This window comes from Phodopus roborovskii, unplaced genomic scaffold, assembly GCF_943737965.1.
Source record: "Phodopus roborovskii unplaced genomic scaffold, PHOROB, whole genome shotgun sequence".
In the NCBI taxonomy this organism is placed as follows: domain Eukaryota; kingdom Metazoa; phylum Chordata; class Mammalia; order Rodentia; family Cricetidae; genus Phodopus; species Phodopus roborovskii.
Window position 1 is genome coordinate 72,911 of NW_026125191.1, and position 15,349 is coordinate 88,259.

At 39.5% G+C, this 15,349-nt stretch overlaps 1 protein-coding gene across 1 annotated transcript in view; it reads right to left on the minus strand.

Moving 5' to 3' along the window:
• Positions 1-483: 483 nt before the first annotated feature.
• The window catches only part of LOC127226758 (interphotoreceptor matrix proteoglycan 2-like), a gene marked incomplete at its 5' end in the record, with an annotated part of 50,185 nt that continues 35,319 nt past the window's right edge, over positions 484-15,349 (minus strand). Inside the window, 9 exon segments of the mRNA XM_051190890.1 lie at positions 484-616; positions 5,624-5,703; positions 6,219-6,320; positions 6,322-6,428; positions 7,323-7,510; positions 9,263-9,473; positions 12,547-12,766; positions 13,669-14,715; positions 14,717-14,925. Coding sequence (XP_051046847.1) covers positions 484-616; positions 5,624-5,703; positions 6,219-6,320; positions 6,322-6,428; positions 7,323-7,510; positions 9,263-9,473; positions 12,547-12,766; positions 13,669-14,715; positions 14,717-14,925 — 2,297 coding nt within the window.

The window sequence follows — 15,349 nt, forward strand, 5'->3', positions numbered from 1 at the left end:
TGATTGCAGACCAGTTCTGCAAAGAGTGCTCTCCAGTCTTCAAAATAATGATTAAGACATGACCCAACATCAAAGAATTCTGTTTAGTGAGATGCCAATGGTGTAAGTTAAAAGGTCACAGCCCAGTCTTGGTTGAGTATTAAAACATAAAGTGTATAATAGCACAGAAAGTTATGAAAGAAATTTAGGGGCTGGTTGGTGGCTCACTAAAAGGTCTATGTGCCAAACTTAAAAGCTCTTGACCAAATCTACCAAGATGAAGTACGATATTAACAAGGAATTACTCTTTCCGGATAACAAAAAATGTTTCCAGAAACCCCCACACACATTTGGTATTACTTATAAAAGACTGATTCCTCAACATCTATTTTTTTTTTTTTACATTAACATAGAGTCACTCATTCTAATAAGAAACAAGGTGGGCATGATACAAGATGTGAGGTTTTGGTGACAAGTGCAATGTTATTTTATGGGCCCAATCCATCAAGGACTAGCTTGGATGGAAAATGAGTCCATAAAGCCCAGAAAGTAGGTCATATCGGTGAGGTATGAGCTCAGAGTGGCGGGCTTTTCCAGGCCTTGATCGGGGCTTACAATCAAGCTATTACTCACTATCCTAAAAATTGTGTCATAAGTTAATCAATCAACAGATGTTTCTTGGGCCTATTTCTCTCATCTTGTGTTTTTTCAACATAGTTTCTGAACTTTTCCTGCCTTTCGCTAACATTCATTTTCTCCTGCCCTCATGCCAGCAAGATATGGCAAATGCAACAGAGGAAAAGCCCAAAAGCTAAGGTTTCTGGTTGCCAGAACATTATATTAACTGCTCAGATAATGTTAGCTGATTCTCACTCTGCTCTCCCACCTGGCCACGTCTCCTCAGGTCTCTTTAGACAGGTCACCAACCATTCTTCTCCTCCAAGGACTGGTACCTGTCATTCTTTAATCACTCATCAGTCTTGGTGAGTTAAGCATGTGGGGAAAAACTAAAAGTATTTATAAGGCTAAAGTTCAAGGGAAGCCAAATCATGATTTAGTGTTATTAACTATCAACAAAATTCAGACAGCAGCTGGGCTCCAGAATCATGTCTGATTCTCCTACTCTCAAATCCTTAAGATCAAAGAGTCATTTTCATCTCCTCAAGACATCTCTGAATGGGGCTTGCAATTCAGTTGTTGCTAAGTGACAGCATCGTTTTTCTAATTGACAAAGGAAAGGCAAGTTCTTGAAAGACATGTTTATTACTAATGGATACACCATAGTTATATACATGAGAATCGAAGGATCCTTATACATACACAAAGCAGCTAATATTAAGAATATAAACATTCAAGAAGGTAGTATAGCAAAAGATCACATGTTGGATAAACTGCCATAAATAAAATGAAAAAGAACAGTATCCCATTAACTTAATATTAATTATATATAAGGATATGCACATTACTATTCAGGAATCATCAAGTAGTCCAGACATGTAATTACACCTGTAGTCTCATATACCATGATTTTTCCCCCAACTATGCCTTAATTAATCAATTACGAGAGGAAAAAAATCAGGATTCATAATCACTTGGCCTAGGCTGTAGTAGTAACTATGTAGTTAAGAGAAGTGTTTTAGTCAGGGGCTTACTGTCATGGGGGGGGAGTGGTTTCACTTGTCTCTTATTGACTTATAAGAACAGTCTACATATTACAAAATACACAAGTCAAATAAATTTCCAGGCAAATATTTACATCATCAAATATGTGATAATATCCTCCCATCTTCCCACCTCCGGGCAGGGTACTTTGTGGGACACAAAGCTCTCAACTTAAGGATTGTAACCTTTACATCATTTTTCTGCAGTGACTGCACACTTGGGAATAGAATGAGTTAGAATTCTGACTCACTGCAGCTGGGTTATTAATGATGGCTGGCCCCACCTATTTCTACTGGGAATCATTGGAAACATTTTATGGGGAAAAAAACTGACCCATATTTTTCTTGGCTTAAACCTTTCAACTTAATGAAGGTAAGTTAGTCTCCTAAATCACTTTTCTTATACTAAGTTGTACATTCTTCCCTATTTCAGTTTTTGCTGACCTCCTAACTAGACAAACTCAAAATCACCAATTTCAGAAAAAATAGATAAAGCAGGTGTTTTATCTTGTGACCATTGTATACCTGGTCCAAAATAAATAATGAACTTTAAGGTAATTTTAGCAAACATGATGGTATCTTCATAAACTGCTTAAATTAAGATGATCTTTTGCTACGTACCTTTAGTCACCAAGATTATTTTGCTTTTACCTTCCCCAAACTATCAATTCAAAATAACCATTAGGTAAAAAGAAAAAACTTCCATTTTTAATTGCAATTCATACAGTATGGATCTTTCCAACCTAGACAAGTTTAAGAATATCTTAATTGCAACAAAAGCTTTGTCCTGCTTGGGTAGGTGGAATTTCATATAGACAACAAGCATTACACAAAGAAGTAACCAATGAGCTCACTGAAATTATGTGAGGTCAGTAAGTGATGTTTTCCAAATTCATATACAAGGAACTAGAGAAGACCTAGAATTGCCCAAGATACTGTCCTACCTCAGAAGCAGATGGGAACTTTGCCTGTCAATTCATCTACGAAGCAGAGTGTCTGTCATGTCATTTGTCTAACAATCACCCCTTCAGTACCCACATGATTACCTTTGTATAAGACTAATGGAAATCATCTAAACTTCATTCACGGGTGCTATTCCTCAATACTTAAAGAACGGGGTATCGTAGCCATTTGCTTTCTCTATTGCTGTTATTAAACACTAACCAAAAGCTTGAAGAAGAACCCACAAAGGAAAGTGCTTACTGGCTGGCTTCCTGTGGCTGGCTCAGCTACCTTTCTTAGCAGCTTCGTCCCACCCCCTGCCTAGGGATGGTATCACCCACAGTGGGCAGGGCCTTCCTACATCAATTAGTAACCAAGGAAATGCCCCATGTTTATGCCCATAGGCCAATCTGATGGATGTAATTCCTCAGTTTCCTTAGTCATAGGTGTGTCAAGTCGGTGACAAAACTGTGGCCCATACTGACATAACTAACAATGCTGTGGTCTTGATTATTGCAGTCAGGAAGATTCAAAACAGACACACTATAGAAATTGCTTAATTTGGCAGTCTGTGCCAAAAGCCTAATTTTTATTTAGGCGAATATTTGACTTTAAACTGTATTAAAATTTCTTCAAAGCCTCCTCTATCCCATTTGACATTAACAGGTACGTCACAAAACAGTGGCTTATTTAGCTTGACTCCTTTTTGTAATAGTCTTACCTTTTGTTCCTACAAGAAAAACTGGAGCCCAGTTCTCAGAGATGCTCTCAAAGAGGCAGGCGCTGCTCCAGGTTTGGATTTGGGTTTTTGGTTTGGTTCCCTTTAATTTGTGTTTAGAATGCGCCCAGGAGCAGAATCTACACCACCTTAAATTTCTTTAGCCGCATCTCTTGCTCTTCATAGAAATAACATTTGTCACGATTTTTGCTACATTCCAAAATCTCAAGCTGCAGTGAGGGTGAGAAGTGAGTCCCAATTTATTTATTTATTCTTCAACAGAAACTTCTTCCATCAGGGTTCAAACTCCGAGTGAATGAAACAGCAGAGACGACAAGCCTTATTCCATCTCCTCCAAGCTTCTCATTGGCGGCAAGAAATAGGCATTTAGGTTAAAGCTCCTCCCTGCCGTGAGAAAATAACGAGCGGTTAATTTGAAAAGCAATAATGCACTGAAATACATTTCTACTGTAGTGCATCACCAAGCTACATGATTAAAATCACCCATGTTCCTATGTTTTCCAAAGGTGTGTGTGTGTACACAAAAGTGCCCTGTGCTAATTGTTTTTTTAAACCTCTACAAATGCCATGTTTTTACTGAATCCTAAATTAAATCCATTAACATATTGTGAGCCTTTTGGTAGCTAGCTACGTGAACAATGGAAATGCTGTTTGGAGCATGTGCCTGACTGCTCCCTGTGAGCAAACCTGAATTTTTCTTTTTTTTTTTTTTTTTTTTTTTTTTTTTATTTTTTACTCTTTGACAATTTCACACACAATATAATATGTTTTTATCATATTCACACACACAAACTACTCTCTCTTATCCCCTCCCACCAAACCCCTTCTTCCCAGGCCCCTTCCATGTTCATCCTTGTATATATTTTAATGCTGTGCAGTCAACCAGAAGAAACTAGAGCACCTAGTCATAGTCCTTAACTAGGATGAATCCCTTCTTTCACTCTCTTGACCTAAATCTGATACATTTTGGGATTCCAGGCATGTATTTTCATCCCTTGATCCAATGCATTTTTTCATTCAGGAAACACACTCAGGCCAGTATCTCTGAAGGTCTTAGAGAGGGCCTTGGGATATAATGCAACACATTCATGTCCTTCCTTCTGGCTACTACTAAAACAGCTGATGAGCCTTGTTTTGGCTGGTGCTGCAGAAATGAATGGGTGATCTGATTTAAAAGTCAAGTACTGCTACTTCCTTGGTGTGTCAGCATTCAGCAAGGTTGTCAACACCTCCGAGAGATTTTTCAGAAGCATTGCTACCACGAATATGAATTTAAAAATCATCGTACTCGCCAGGTTGTGGTGGCCAATGCCTTTAATCTCAGAACTCAGGAGCAGAGGGAGGCAGATCTCTGTGAGTTCCAGGACAGTCTGGTCTACAAAGCTACACAGAGAAACCCTGTCTTGAAAAAAAAAATCATCTTATTCAGTTTCTTTGGTGGCAATGTCCTATCAGTCAGGAAGAAGTTCTGAGTGAAGGAGCTGTGTATCAAGAGTTCTACTCAAGACCTCAGCTATTGCCCTGATCCTAATTTTTTACAAAGATATATAAATTTCTCTGGCTTGAAACCCATCCATGAGGAACCAAAAGGAACCAAATACCAACATCAACTTGCAGTGTCAACCACCACAGTCATCCATTGCCCACAGGATCTCTTTACAGGCTAGTTAATGTTTGTAATCTATGTCTGATTGCAAGTCCTGGAGAAAAAAATCAAAAGAGAATTACAGACACTTGCCCAAGATATATGATTAAAACAAATGGAAAGAGGCAGAGTGAAGCCTGATAAAAGTAAGGGACATGATTTAATAAAATGTGGTTCAAAGCCTACCGAAAGTGTCTGTAAGGTGCAAATACAAGGGTACATTCAAGTATAGGAGATTTATGGACACTCCATAGAAACTACCCTTGAGATATTTTATAGTATAGATTACCAGCGAGATCCATGGTAGCAAGAGAGAAATGATAACCTAGCTCAATACTCTAGGCCCACGTCAATGTGAGTTGGTTTTTAATCTTCTCTGCTACTTACTATCAATACCATCTCTTAGGTAAAAATCATCTCTCCAATGTTTCCTTTTTTCACATGAGAGACATCTCTCTTATGGAGCCATATGAAGACTTAAATGAGATCATCTCTGTGAACTGAAGAATTAGCATAAACTCCAAAAAGTTTAATAAAGTTTAGTCATTAACAAGACCCCTGACACATGGGTGGTAATTACTTCTTTATGCTGGCAGCATCAGTTTAAGGCAAGCCACTAGGGCCCACCTCTGGGGGGGGGGCTGTTGCGATGCTTACATTTGATGTTCTCTCACAAAAGCTGCAAACTCAGGATCATTAGCATACAGCTCCAAAATCCTCATTCGCTCTTGAATTTCCTTGAGCAAAGAAGAAAAACATGCATTAGAAAAACCCCAGCAGCTTTTTAAAGGGGATCTTATTGTTATAAGGAATTGTGAGCTTCTGGTCTATCCAAGAAAGAGCTGAAGAAAGAAACCCTCACCTTCACAAGACAGAGGGTTCCACCTATGGTGTTCTAGACACCATATGGACTAAGGTTAGTCGTGTAGTTCAGTGGCACAGGGCTTACTTAGCATGCACAAGGCCTTGGGTTCAAGTCCCAGCTCCACCAAAAAGAAAACTATCTCTGCATAGATACTGTGTAAACCACTCTAACTCTAATATCATTCCTAAGAGAGGAATGAATAAAGGACAGAGAATTTTCTAATTGTGAAAGAATAAGTCACTGAGTAGGCATACTCTGGGTGATATCATCAGGTAATAATAACCTAAATATTCTTCATCATCTCTTGAGGCCCGTGCATTTGCACACAGGCCCACACACATGCTCACATGGACCAGCAATGCAGCGATGGGAACAGAAGTCTCCTACCTCTTTGGAAAGGCCGCTGCTCTCATACATCTGTCTGATTTCTTCTCTGCTCAGGCCACCAAGCACCTCCTCACTAGCAGAGCCATAGAGTGGGTGCAGGCTACAGGGGCTTCTCATACTGTTCACATCCAGCCAAGTGGCTCTCGAATGCAGGGTTGTACTTGACAGCATTTTCTACAGATGACAGGCTGTCGGGCTGCCTGCTGGAGCCACGGGAAGAAATGCATGATTGATTAAGGAGCTCCTCTGGATCCTCAACTATGTGAAAGGCTATTTTTCTGGGACAAGGTTTCTGTTAGGGAAAAGGAAGTAGGCATAGATGTGGGGTCTAGATTAGTCTCAGGTGTTTTCACTGCACTCTGTTTCATTCATCATATTTTCCCAAGGTACCTAACACTCAATCAGTGTTGGTTGGGAACTATGTCTGCCAGTGAATAGTATTTCATTAAATAAACACAGCTCCATCATTTCCAGAGCAACATCTATGAAATAATCATATGTGACCACATAGAAAAAATCTCACAAACATTCAAATACTGGAGGACCGAAAGCCCTGGGCCTCAACTGAATTCAATTCAGCTGAACAGAGATTATGTGTCATGACCACTCTAAATGTTGATGAGTCAAAGAATTTGTTGGCCTCTGCCCCAGATAAGATCACAGTCTATTGAAAACATAGTCAATGCAAAGCTAAAGAGTAGGTCTCTTTAGTTAGGCAGGAAGTGCAGGAGACTGACCTAAAGTAACTCTTGTAGACTCCAGCAGTGCACCAAGACACTCGTGTGGGCCTCCTTGACCTGGCTCATATCCACTCACTGATTACAAAGAGACCCGCCCATCCCCTACAAAAGGGCTTTCTTCCCTCCCACTATCACGATGATCACTAAACTCCCAGGACTCTCTAGTTCAATCCTCCTCTGGGCCTCTTAGCATCTCATTCATAGACTGCCTAGACTTCTTCAGATGCAGCACCAGTCAGAAGATGTTTTCATTCAGCTTTACAGCTCTCTGCCTCCACCCAGCTCTTTGCCCAGTATTTGGCACATAGTAGGCAAAGAGTAAACAGGCATCCGATCCCATTAGGAAGCTCTTTCCTTATTTACCTGGTGGGCCTCTGTCTTTCTCTCCTGATATTCTGAGCTTGAAGTATCTTCACAAGGAAGAAGATGACAGCAGATGCGACAAGGAGAAGGCTAACCACAGAGGCTATGGTGATGCCTATGACAAAGGGCTCAGACACAAACTCCTCACAATGTTGGCCTCGATACCACCAGTTCGAACCAACCCGGCATCTGTAACAACAGTCATCAACCTCAAGATCTGAATGACTTCACTCAAAATGACAGCAAACAGAACCTTCAGTGTAATGGAAAGGTGGATATATAAATTCTCATCATATACATCTTCATTAAGGACTTAAAGTGGGTGCTGGGGCTATAGCTCAGTAGTAGAGTGCTTGCCTATGGCACATAAAACCCTGGGTTCCATTTCCAGAATAGCAGGGAAAGAAAACATGCCTTGACATACAAGTTAAATGAGCATATGATCCAAGGTTGTGCACAATGCCTGATCTAGACCAGTAGATCTTGAACATCTGTTTTTAAATGGCTGGTTAAAATATGAAATACTTAAAGAAGTATTACAATCAGCCTTCTCATTTACAGATAACAGAAACACATGCGGGGGGGGGGGAAGGGAACTGCTACTCAGTCACAGATACTAACAGCTTCTGGAATACAGCTTTTAACACCCCACATGTCACCTCAGCACCCTAAAGAGATCCTCAAAGTTTTGAGTCAATAGACTTGTGCAAAAATGACTTCAACCCCAGAATAATAAGGAAATCATTGCTTTGCAGAATCATGTTAATTTCTCTGGCCATCAAGAAACTAATTGCTTTTGCATAAACGCGTTTGAATAGTGCGCAGCTATTTTCTCTGTCTGGGGAATCCATGCCAGTGTTTACATTCACACATTAACATCATATTTACATTCCTGCTGATTATTTCCACATCCCCTCCTCTTCCAGCCATGCATCTGTGGTTATGTGTGGCTGGGGAGGCAGTGTGTTTGGATTTCTCGTTTGTTTTTGTTTCTTTGAAGGCAGGGGTCAGAAAAGGGCCATCAGTCTATCTGACTTGTGCTTCCGCCCCTTCCGCCATTCCCTCAGTGGCTCTGCCTTTAGGAACAGATCTCAGGCTCAGGGGAAAACGCATTTGCCATCACTTTGAAAACCGTTCCATTTGTGTTGCTTTAGTCTTGAATACTCGATGTGCTACAAGGAGCACAAAGTCATAAAGAGTAAAACCATGGGACTATGAGAATTGGGGATTTAATTCAGTGGCAGAGTGCTTGTCTAGCATGCACAAGGCCCTGGGTTCAATCCTCAGCTCTGGACAAAAACAAAACCAAGGGACTGGAAAGATGGCTCAGGAGCAGTTAAGAACATTTAGTGCACTTGTGGAGGACCAGTATTTGGTTCCTAGAATCCACATGTCAGTTCGCAACCATCTGTAACTCCAGTCCCAGAGAATCTAACCCCTCTGACTTACGTGGACACCAGACATGTATAATATGCATATATTTAAAAGCAGGCAAACACTCATAAATAAAATAAATCTTAAAAGAATAAAATCCAATCAGGATAAATAGCCCCCTCTGTTTACACTTTTACATGTAAAATGCTTACATTTTATTTACATATTTTATTTTATTTATATATAAAGCTTATGTGAATAGTGATGATCTTGTCATCCCCATTGAAACCAGCATACAAAGCTCTCCAGCTAATCTAAGTACTCCCAGTCTGACACATTCAAAAAAAAAAAAAAAGTTTACAACTTCCTAGCAGCATAAAATAACCCTAATGGGTATGTGATTCAGATCTATTGAGTGACCCAGTCTTCAAATGAGAATTAGACAGTATCCATCTAATTCTCAGACATAATAAGCATTATTGTAACTGCCCTACAATTATACTGTCAACCTACTTTCTTCAGAAGTATATATAACCTTTAAAGCCAAAATCTCTAATTGCAACATACCTACAAATGGCCCCATGCCCGGGCATAATGTCACACTTTCCATCATTCAAGCAGAAGTCAGGCTGTAGATCACAAAGACTTTGACAAGGCAGTTCATCCACACTCAGGTACCCCGGGTAGCATTTGCACTTTGCTTCTCCACTCCACGGATTTACCAAACACTCGGAAAATTCATTACAGGCCTGAAACTTGCAAGGGTTGGCATCATCACCTAAAGCATCAAAGAAACCAGAGGATACAAAGAATGTCAAAGCCCAGGAACTGAGATACATGAAGAAAGTTCTTCCCTCAAAGTGCCATGGGAATATCTCCAACCTGAATCATAAAAATACACCATCACCTCTACTCCACACATACTGTTGTGTGCCTGCCCTATGCTGAGACCATGGGATGAGAAGAGAGCCTTGAAAAAAGGGAGACATCCTCATGGGTGGGGATACCCTAACGTAGCACTGGGAGTGGTCTAGATTTGCAGAAACTACTGTTAGAAAAGAAAAGCATCCTTGTGCCTCTTCTGGCCATTCTGAACAACATTTTGTCTTCAATAACTTACTGTTTCACTAATGGAGTAAGAGAAAAGGACAAAAAAAGTTATGATAATAACCAGTCAAAAGTGATGTAAGATATTAACTATGGATGGGTCTACCATGGTCGCACGATATGTCCTTCCATAGGGAATAGCAATGGGTGAACAGAAAATGAAGAAACAATAGCATAGATATTAAAATAGAGCTAATAACTGCAAATTATCACCTCCCCTATATGGGGAAATATGAAGTTTAGCTAAAAGGATTAAATTATCAGCCTCTTCATTTTTAGAGAAATTAATATTTTTTTAAATCACTTCATGTTTTTCACTCTTCTGGAGCTTAAAGATGGCATGTAGAAAACCTTATTTAACATGCACAGGCAGTTTCTATAAGAGACTACACAGCAGGATCCCACTGTGCATTCTCTGGGCATTTGCCTCACATCTAAATAATTACTTTGTAACTTTGTAATCATAAAATAATCTAATTTTGACCCATAATTATAAATAGGACCATATACAATGGGGACTGCATAGAATCCCTTTATTAACAAAAGCAAAATATTTGGAGACACTGCGTGTGAAAAAGTTAGATAAAATAAAAGTTGTGCTTACCTTAGTCAATGCTGACATAAAACAACATTAGTAATTTAAAATACACATGCAGTAGAGAAATTCTATCTGAAAACTTTTAAATTTGAGGCTACTTTATGGGTATCAGAGGAAGGAGACAATAGAATCTCCTTTCTATAGAGTAGACATTATGAGGCAATGTGCTTATCTATTGCAATCCTTTTTTAAAAAGAAGTTGGCTGGGAGCTAAATATAAAGCTCAGAGGCAAAGTGCCTGCCAAACATAGTTCAGGCCTGGGTTTGAACTCCAGAACTTTGAAAGTGGAAGGAGACTGCCAATCCAATAACAACAATGAGTCATAACTGCTCGTATTCATAAAGCTAGTCAAGTACTTTTGCATATTTGTTCAGTTCTGAGACTCAACTTATTAAATATATAGGCCACGTAATGGAGTGTCCATGTAATATATGAGCGACTTAGAGATCAAATGGCTTGTCTAAAGTCATGCCAGTGATAAATAATGAAGTGAAGGCAAAAATTCTTGCCTCCCAAATTATAATTAACTGCTTCTTCACACGCCACACAGCAAAGACTGTGCAAGCAGCCTAGGAGAGCTCAGGTCACAAGAGATTTGAATACTGGGAGATTAGCTAAATCGTTTTTCTCACTTGCAATGAATAACGGTCCTTTGGTGGTTTCAAAGGAAAGAATGCTTACTATTTTACCATGGCTTAAAATAAAAAATAAAAACAGATCTCATTTTCAAACCAGTCTAGGAATAAAAGGACCACAGAAATATGACTCTAGACATTTCGCCAGACCCCTAGTATGTGGAAGGACAAAACTAAAGTTTCATGTCCCAGTGGTATTCTCTGCATCAAGTTCTTCCAAACAAGTTCTTCCTTTTGTGTGTGCATAATGTTTGTGAATACTCTCTAGGGTACTTAGAGTACTGTGCTATGCTCCAGCTAAGTGCTTACTACAACAGACACGCGCCCTCATTGAAAGTTCAGCTGAGAAATGGTTGTTAAGCACTGCCCACACAAGGTAACACTCTGCTGCACTCTACAGAGGAAACAAACGTAGCATTACAGAAATACTAACATATCAGAGCAGCTCCAGTGTAGAGCATGGGGATCACGGAAGCAACATTTGAACCAAGTCCTAAAAGAACTGGTAAGGGGAAATATTTTGGCAAATGGGGTGGTAATATGCAAAGCTTTTAAGGCCACAGGAAAATCTGGGTGTCTGAGGAACTGAAACACACAATTTGACTGGAATATAGTGAGCCAAAAGGTTAGATTCAATGAGTAATACTGGGAGAGAAGAGGAGGTTTGGGCCGTGTGGCTGTGAACCAGGCAGCCATTGATACACATAGAACAGCCATGTAAGATCATCTGAAAGCTGATTTACAAAGAGTGTTAGGGCTGATGTGTGGAGAAGAGGCAGATGGAGAAGACATGGTGCTCATTTAGATGGACTAGTAACCATGGTGATAGAGATAAGAGCCTGGATTTGGGATATTTTATAACTCAGTTTTAACATGTCTGGTGAACAGTTGAAATTGGGCTGATGGGAGCTATAGAATCCAAAAGTGACTTGATTTTCCTAGGCTTCTGGTATAAGGTTTCTGGGTGAGATGGAGAATGTAATGTAGGTCTGTCCCAAACAGGTAGCTGAGGATGTAACTAAGTGGCAGTTTGTCTAGCGTGTGGGAAGCCCTGAGCTCAACAACCAGTACCACAACCAAAAATGCAGAGATATTTGCATAGAACTTAAAAGGAATCAATGTAGACATTTAAAGTGCTAATATATATAAACATACATATATATGTACATACATACATAAATACATACATATGGAGAAGAAAGGACACATTTAGGGTCATGGCAACATAAGACAAAGCAAAAGCAGGTCCAGTGGTAAGTGAAAGAGACCTGGAAAGAATGCATAGAAAGGGAGCGTGTGAGGTAAATAACAAAGGAGCCATTGCCTCCTTCATATTTGAGATTGCCTTAAAGCATGTATTTCGCTAATTTTTGAGATGTGGGACTATTCTAACACAGTACTTTTTTCTCCATACAAGTATCAGATTTATTTTGACTCAATGAAAAAGAAAACACGTAAGAATAGTTACTGGCTTCTACTAAGAAACCTCAAATGATAGGCACTGTGTTACCTGATTCCACGTCCAAGGAGTACTTATCAATATCCAAGTTCATGGTTTGGTAGGCAGTAGTACAAAAGTCTTCCAGAATCAGATACATGGCATTGTTGACATCTGGAGGGACAGCCTCGGCAAACTTCACTCGGCTGTTCACCACAATGCTGCCATTTCTGAAGTTCAGGATTTCCAAGTTCCGGAACCCTGACAGATTCGACTGAAGATAGGGAACCAGCTGCAAATCATAAAATAGTTATGTTTACTGCCAATGCTTAACGTTTTATTAAATACATGCCAGAAAGACAATAAAGCATACAAAAGCAACAAAAAGAATGTTCATGTGAAGTTTTTTTTTCTTCTTCTTTTTTAGTATGTATTCAAAAAAAATGCAAAACCTTCTGTCCCTGTAGGAGAAAGTAAAGCATCAAATCTTCTTCATATGTATAACTAGATTTAACAGCACATATGTATTATATGTATATACATATCATGCATGACTCCTCCCCATCGCATATGTATTTACAAATAAGAAATAAAATCAGAAGAGGCCTATTTGGAAGATGAAATGGACTAGTGGGAGGGTCATGATGGACAGGGGCATATATGAGCAAAGTACAATGATATGTATGCATAAAATGCCATAATGAAAACCTTTATACACCAACTAAAAAGTCAATAAATAGGATTGGTTTCATTGCATAAATTATGAATGTGATGAGATTTTCATAATGTCATTTTAGAAACGTCATGGAACTCATAAATCATTTTAGATGCCTAGAGCTTTTTCACTCTGTTTCACTGATGGGTCCCAACAATTAAGATATGAACATTCACAAAATATGGATCTCATACTGAGTTTGAAATTTCCTTCCATATTTTATTTCAGCCTCAGAATTCCTATCATATAATCTTCAGCATCTAACCTGTCACATCACTCTGATGCTATATTTCTGTTTCCAATTCTTGAATTCACCTGCCTTATTGTTCTCCTATCACCCCAACGCCATGATACTACCTGATGACAAGAAATCTTTGCCCATGGAAAACCACCTCTCTGGACTCTGACATTGTGTGCTGAGGGTGGGGAGGGATTCATGTGATATTCAGTAATGCTCATGTTTTACAATCTGTGCTTACCAATTCTAAGAACCTTTGTTCCAGGGCTTTATATTCCAAAGAGTTTTTATTAAACAAGTCTTCTGAAAACATCATGTTTGTCACTCGGAGGCTAAAGAAAACCACCAATGTTCCTGCGGTCTGGGTGTGACTCAAGTCACCTCCTTTTGTGGGATGGGCCACAATAGGCATCTCTGTGTAGTGAACATTTGGAGACATTTCCACATAACTACCAACCTTGCCATTTTGTTCTTGTGCTAGCTCAGTCTGATAGTAATCTGTGCCTACCCGATCTAGTTCTAATGAAATATCCTGTACGCCCATTATTACTTCATCTTCTAGCTGGGTGGAGCTGGTTGTTGGAGACAATTCAGTGGACTGTGTCACGGAAGCTTTCAACCAGAGGCTGTCAGTGCTCGCTGGTGTACTTGCCAATGTGTCCCTGGACAATTTCCCCAAGGAAGAAGTTCTTGCCCAAACTACATCTGATTCTGGCAATATGGTCCACACAGGCTGCATATCTGGCTTCTCACTGTGAAGCCCTTTGTGACCGGATGACTCTGTTTGCACCATGTCTTCCTTTCGCAGGGTATCAGTGGAAGCAGAAGTTGCTATAGCTTCCAGTAAAAAGGGCACTTTGGTAACTGAGTAGGAATCAGTGTCTGGTATGTCTGACGTATGCTTGGAAAGAATTAGAGATGTCGACTGAGTTACAGATTCTACAAAGATGGGTATAGCAGACACTCCAAGGGATTCTTCCTCTGCAAAACTTAAGGATCTATCACTGTATCTATGTTCTGAAGAGTCAGTTATTTGTCCTCTGGAATCTACTCTGCCATCTATATGTAATTTTTCTGTAGTCTTAGTTGGCAAGAATCTATACTCATCTTCAGACCATGACTTTGACAGTGTTTCAGTGGTCTTGTCTAATGAAGTCTCACTCCATAGCCAAGTAGTCAGATCAACGTTTTCCCCAGAGCCAGAACCCAAACCACTTTCAAAAGTGAACTCTTTTTCTTCAGAGGTGTCTGGAAACCATGGGCTCACATCCAACTGGTCTGTGACTTTGGGAAGCCAAGGAGTCCAAGCCAGAAGGTGCAGTTACGTCTGTAGCATGGTCTTCTATGACAGAAGAGGTCAGATGTGGTGAGGATGTCAAGAGAGTCATACCAGAGTCTTCGATGGGTGGTACTGTTTCTTTTGGCACAGTTTGTACTAATGAGCTTGAAGGCAACACATCCACAGAAGCATCTTCTGGTTCTTCAATACTGACTAATCCTAAAAAAAAAAACCCACAGAGTTTTCCATTAGTTATCTACAAAACGAAATCCTAATTCTCCAATAAAACTAGCTATTTTCTCCAATTACCAGGGACAGTGGCTGACCTTAATAGCTACACTGTAGGAAGAACCTTAATACCTTAATATCTACACTATAGGAAATGATTATAAGTTCATAATGTGGGACAAGCATTCATAAATACAATCCACTTATCGAGTTAAAAACTTAATTATTGAAATAATTCTCAAGCATTCCCTTTTTTTTCAGTGAAAATAAAGAATTAACCATATTGATAAACACATATTGAATCCATTGTTAATTTATGGAGAATTTTTTTGTGGAAGTTGTATTTCTCTTTTATTTTTAATTGTCTTCATCCTTCATATTTCCCACATGTTCAAAATTCTAGACCCATTATCTT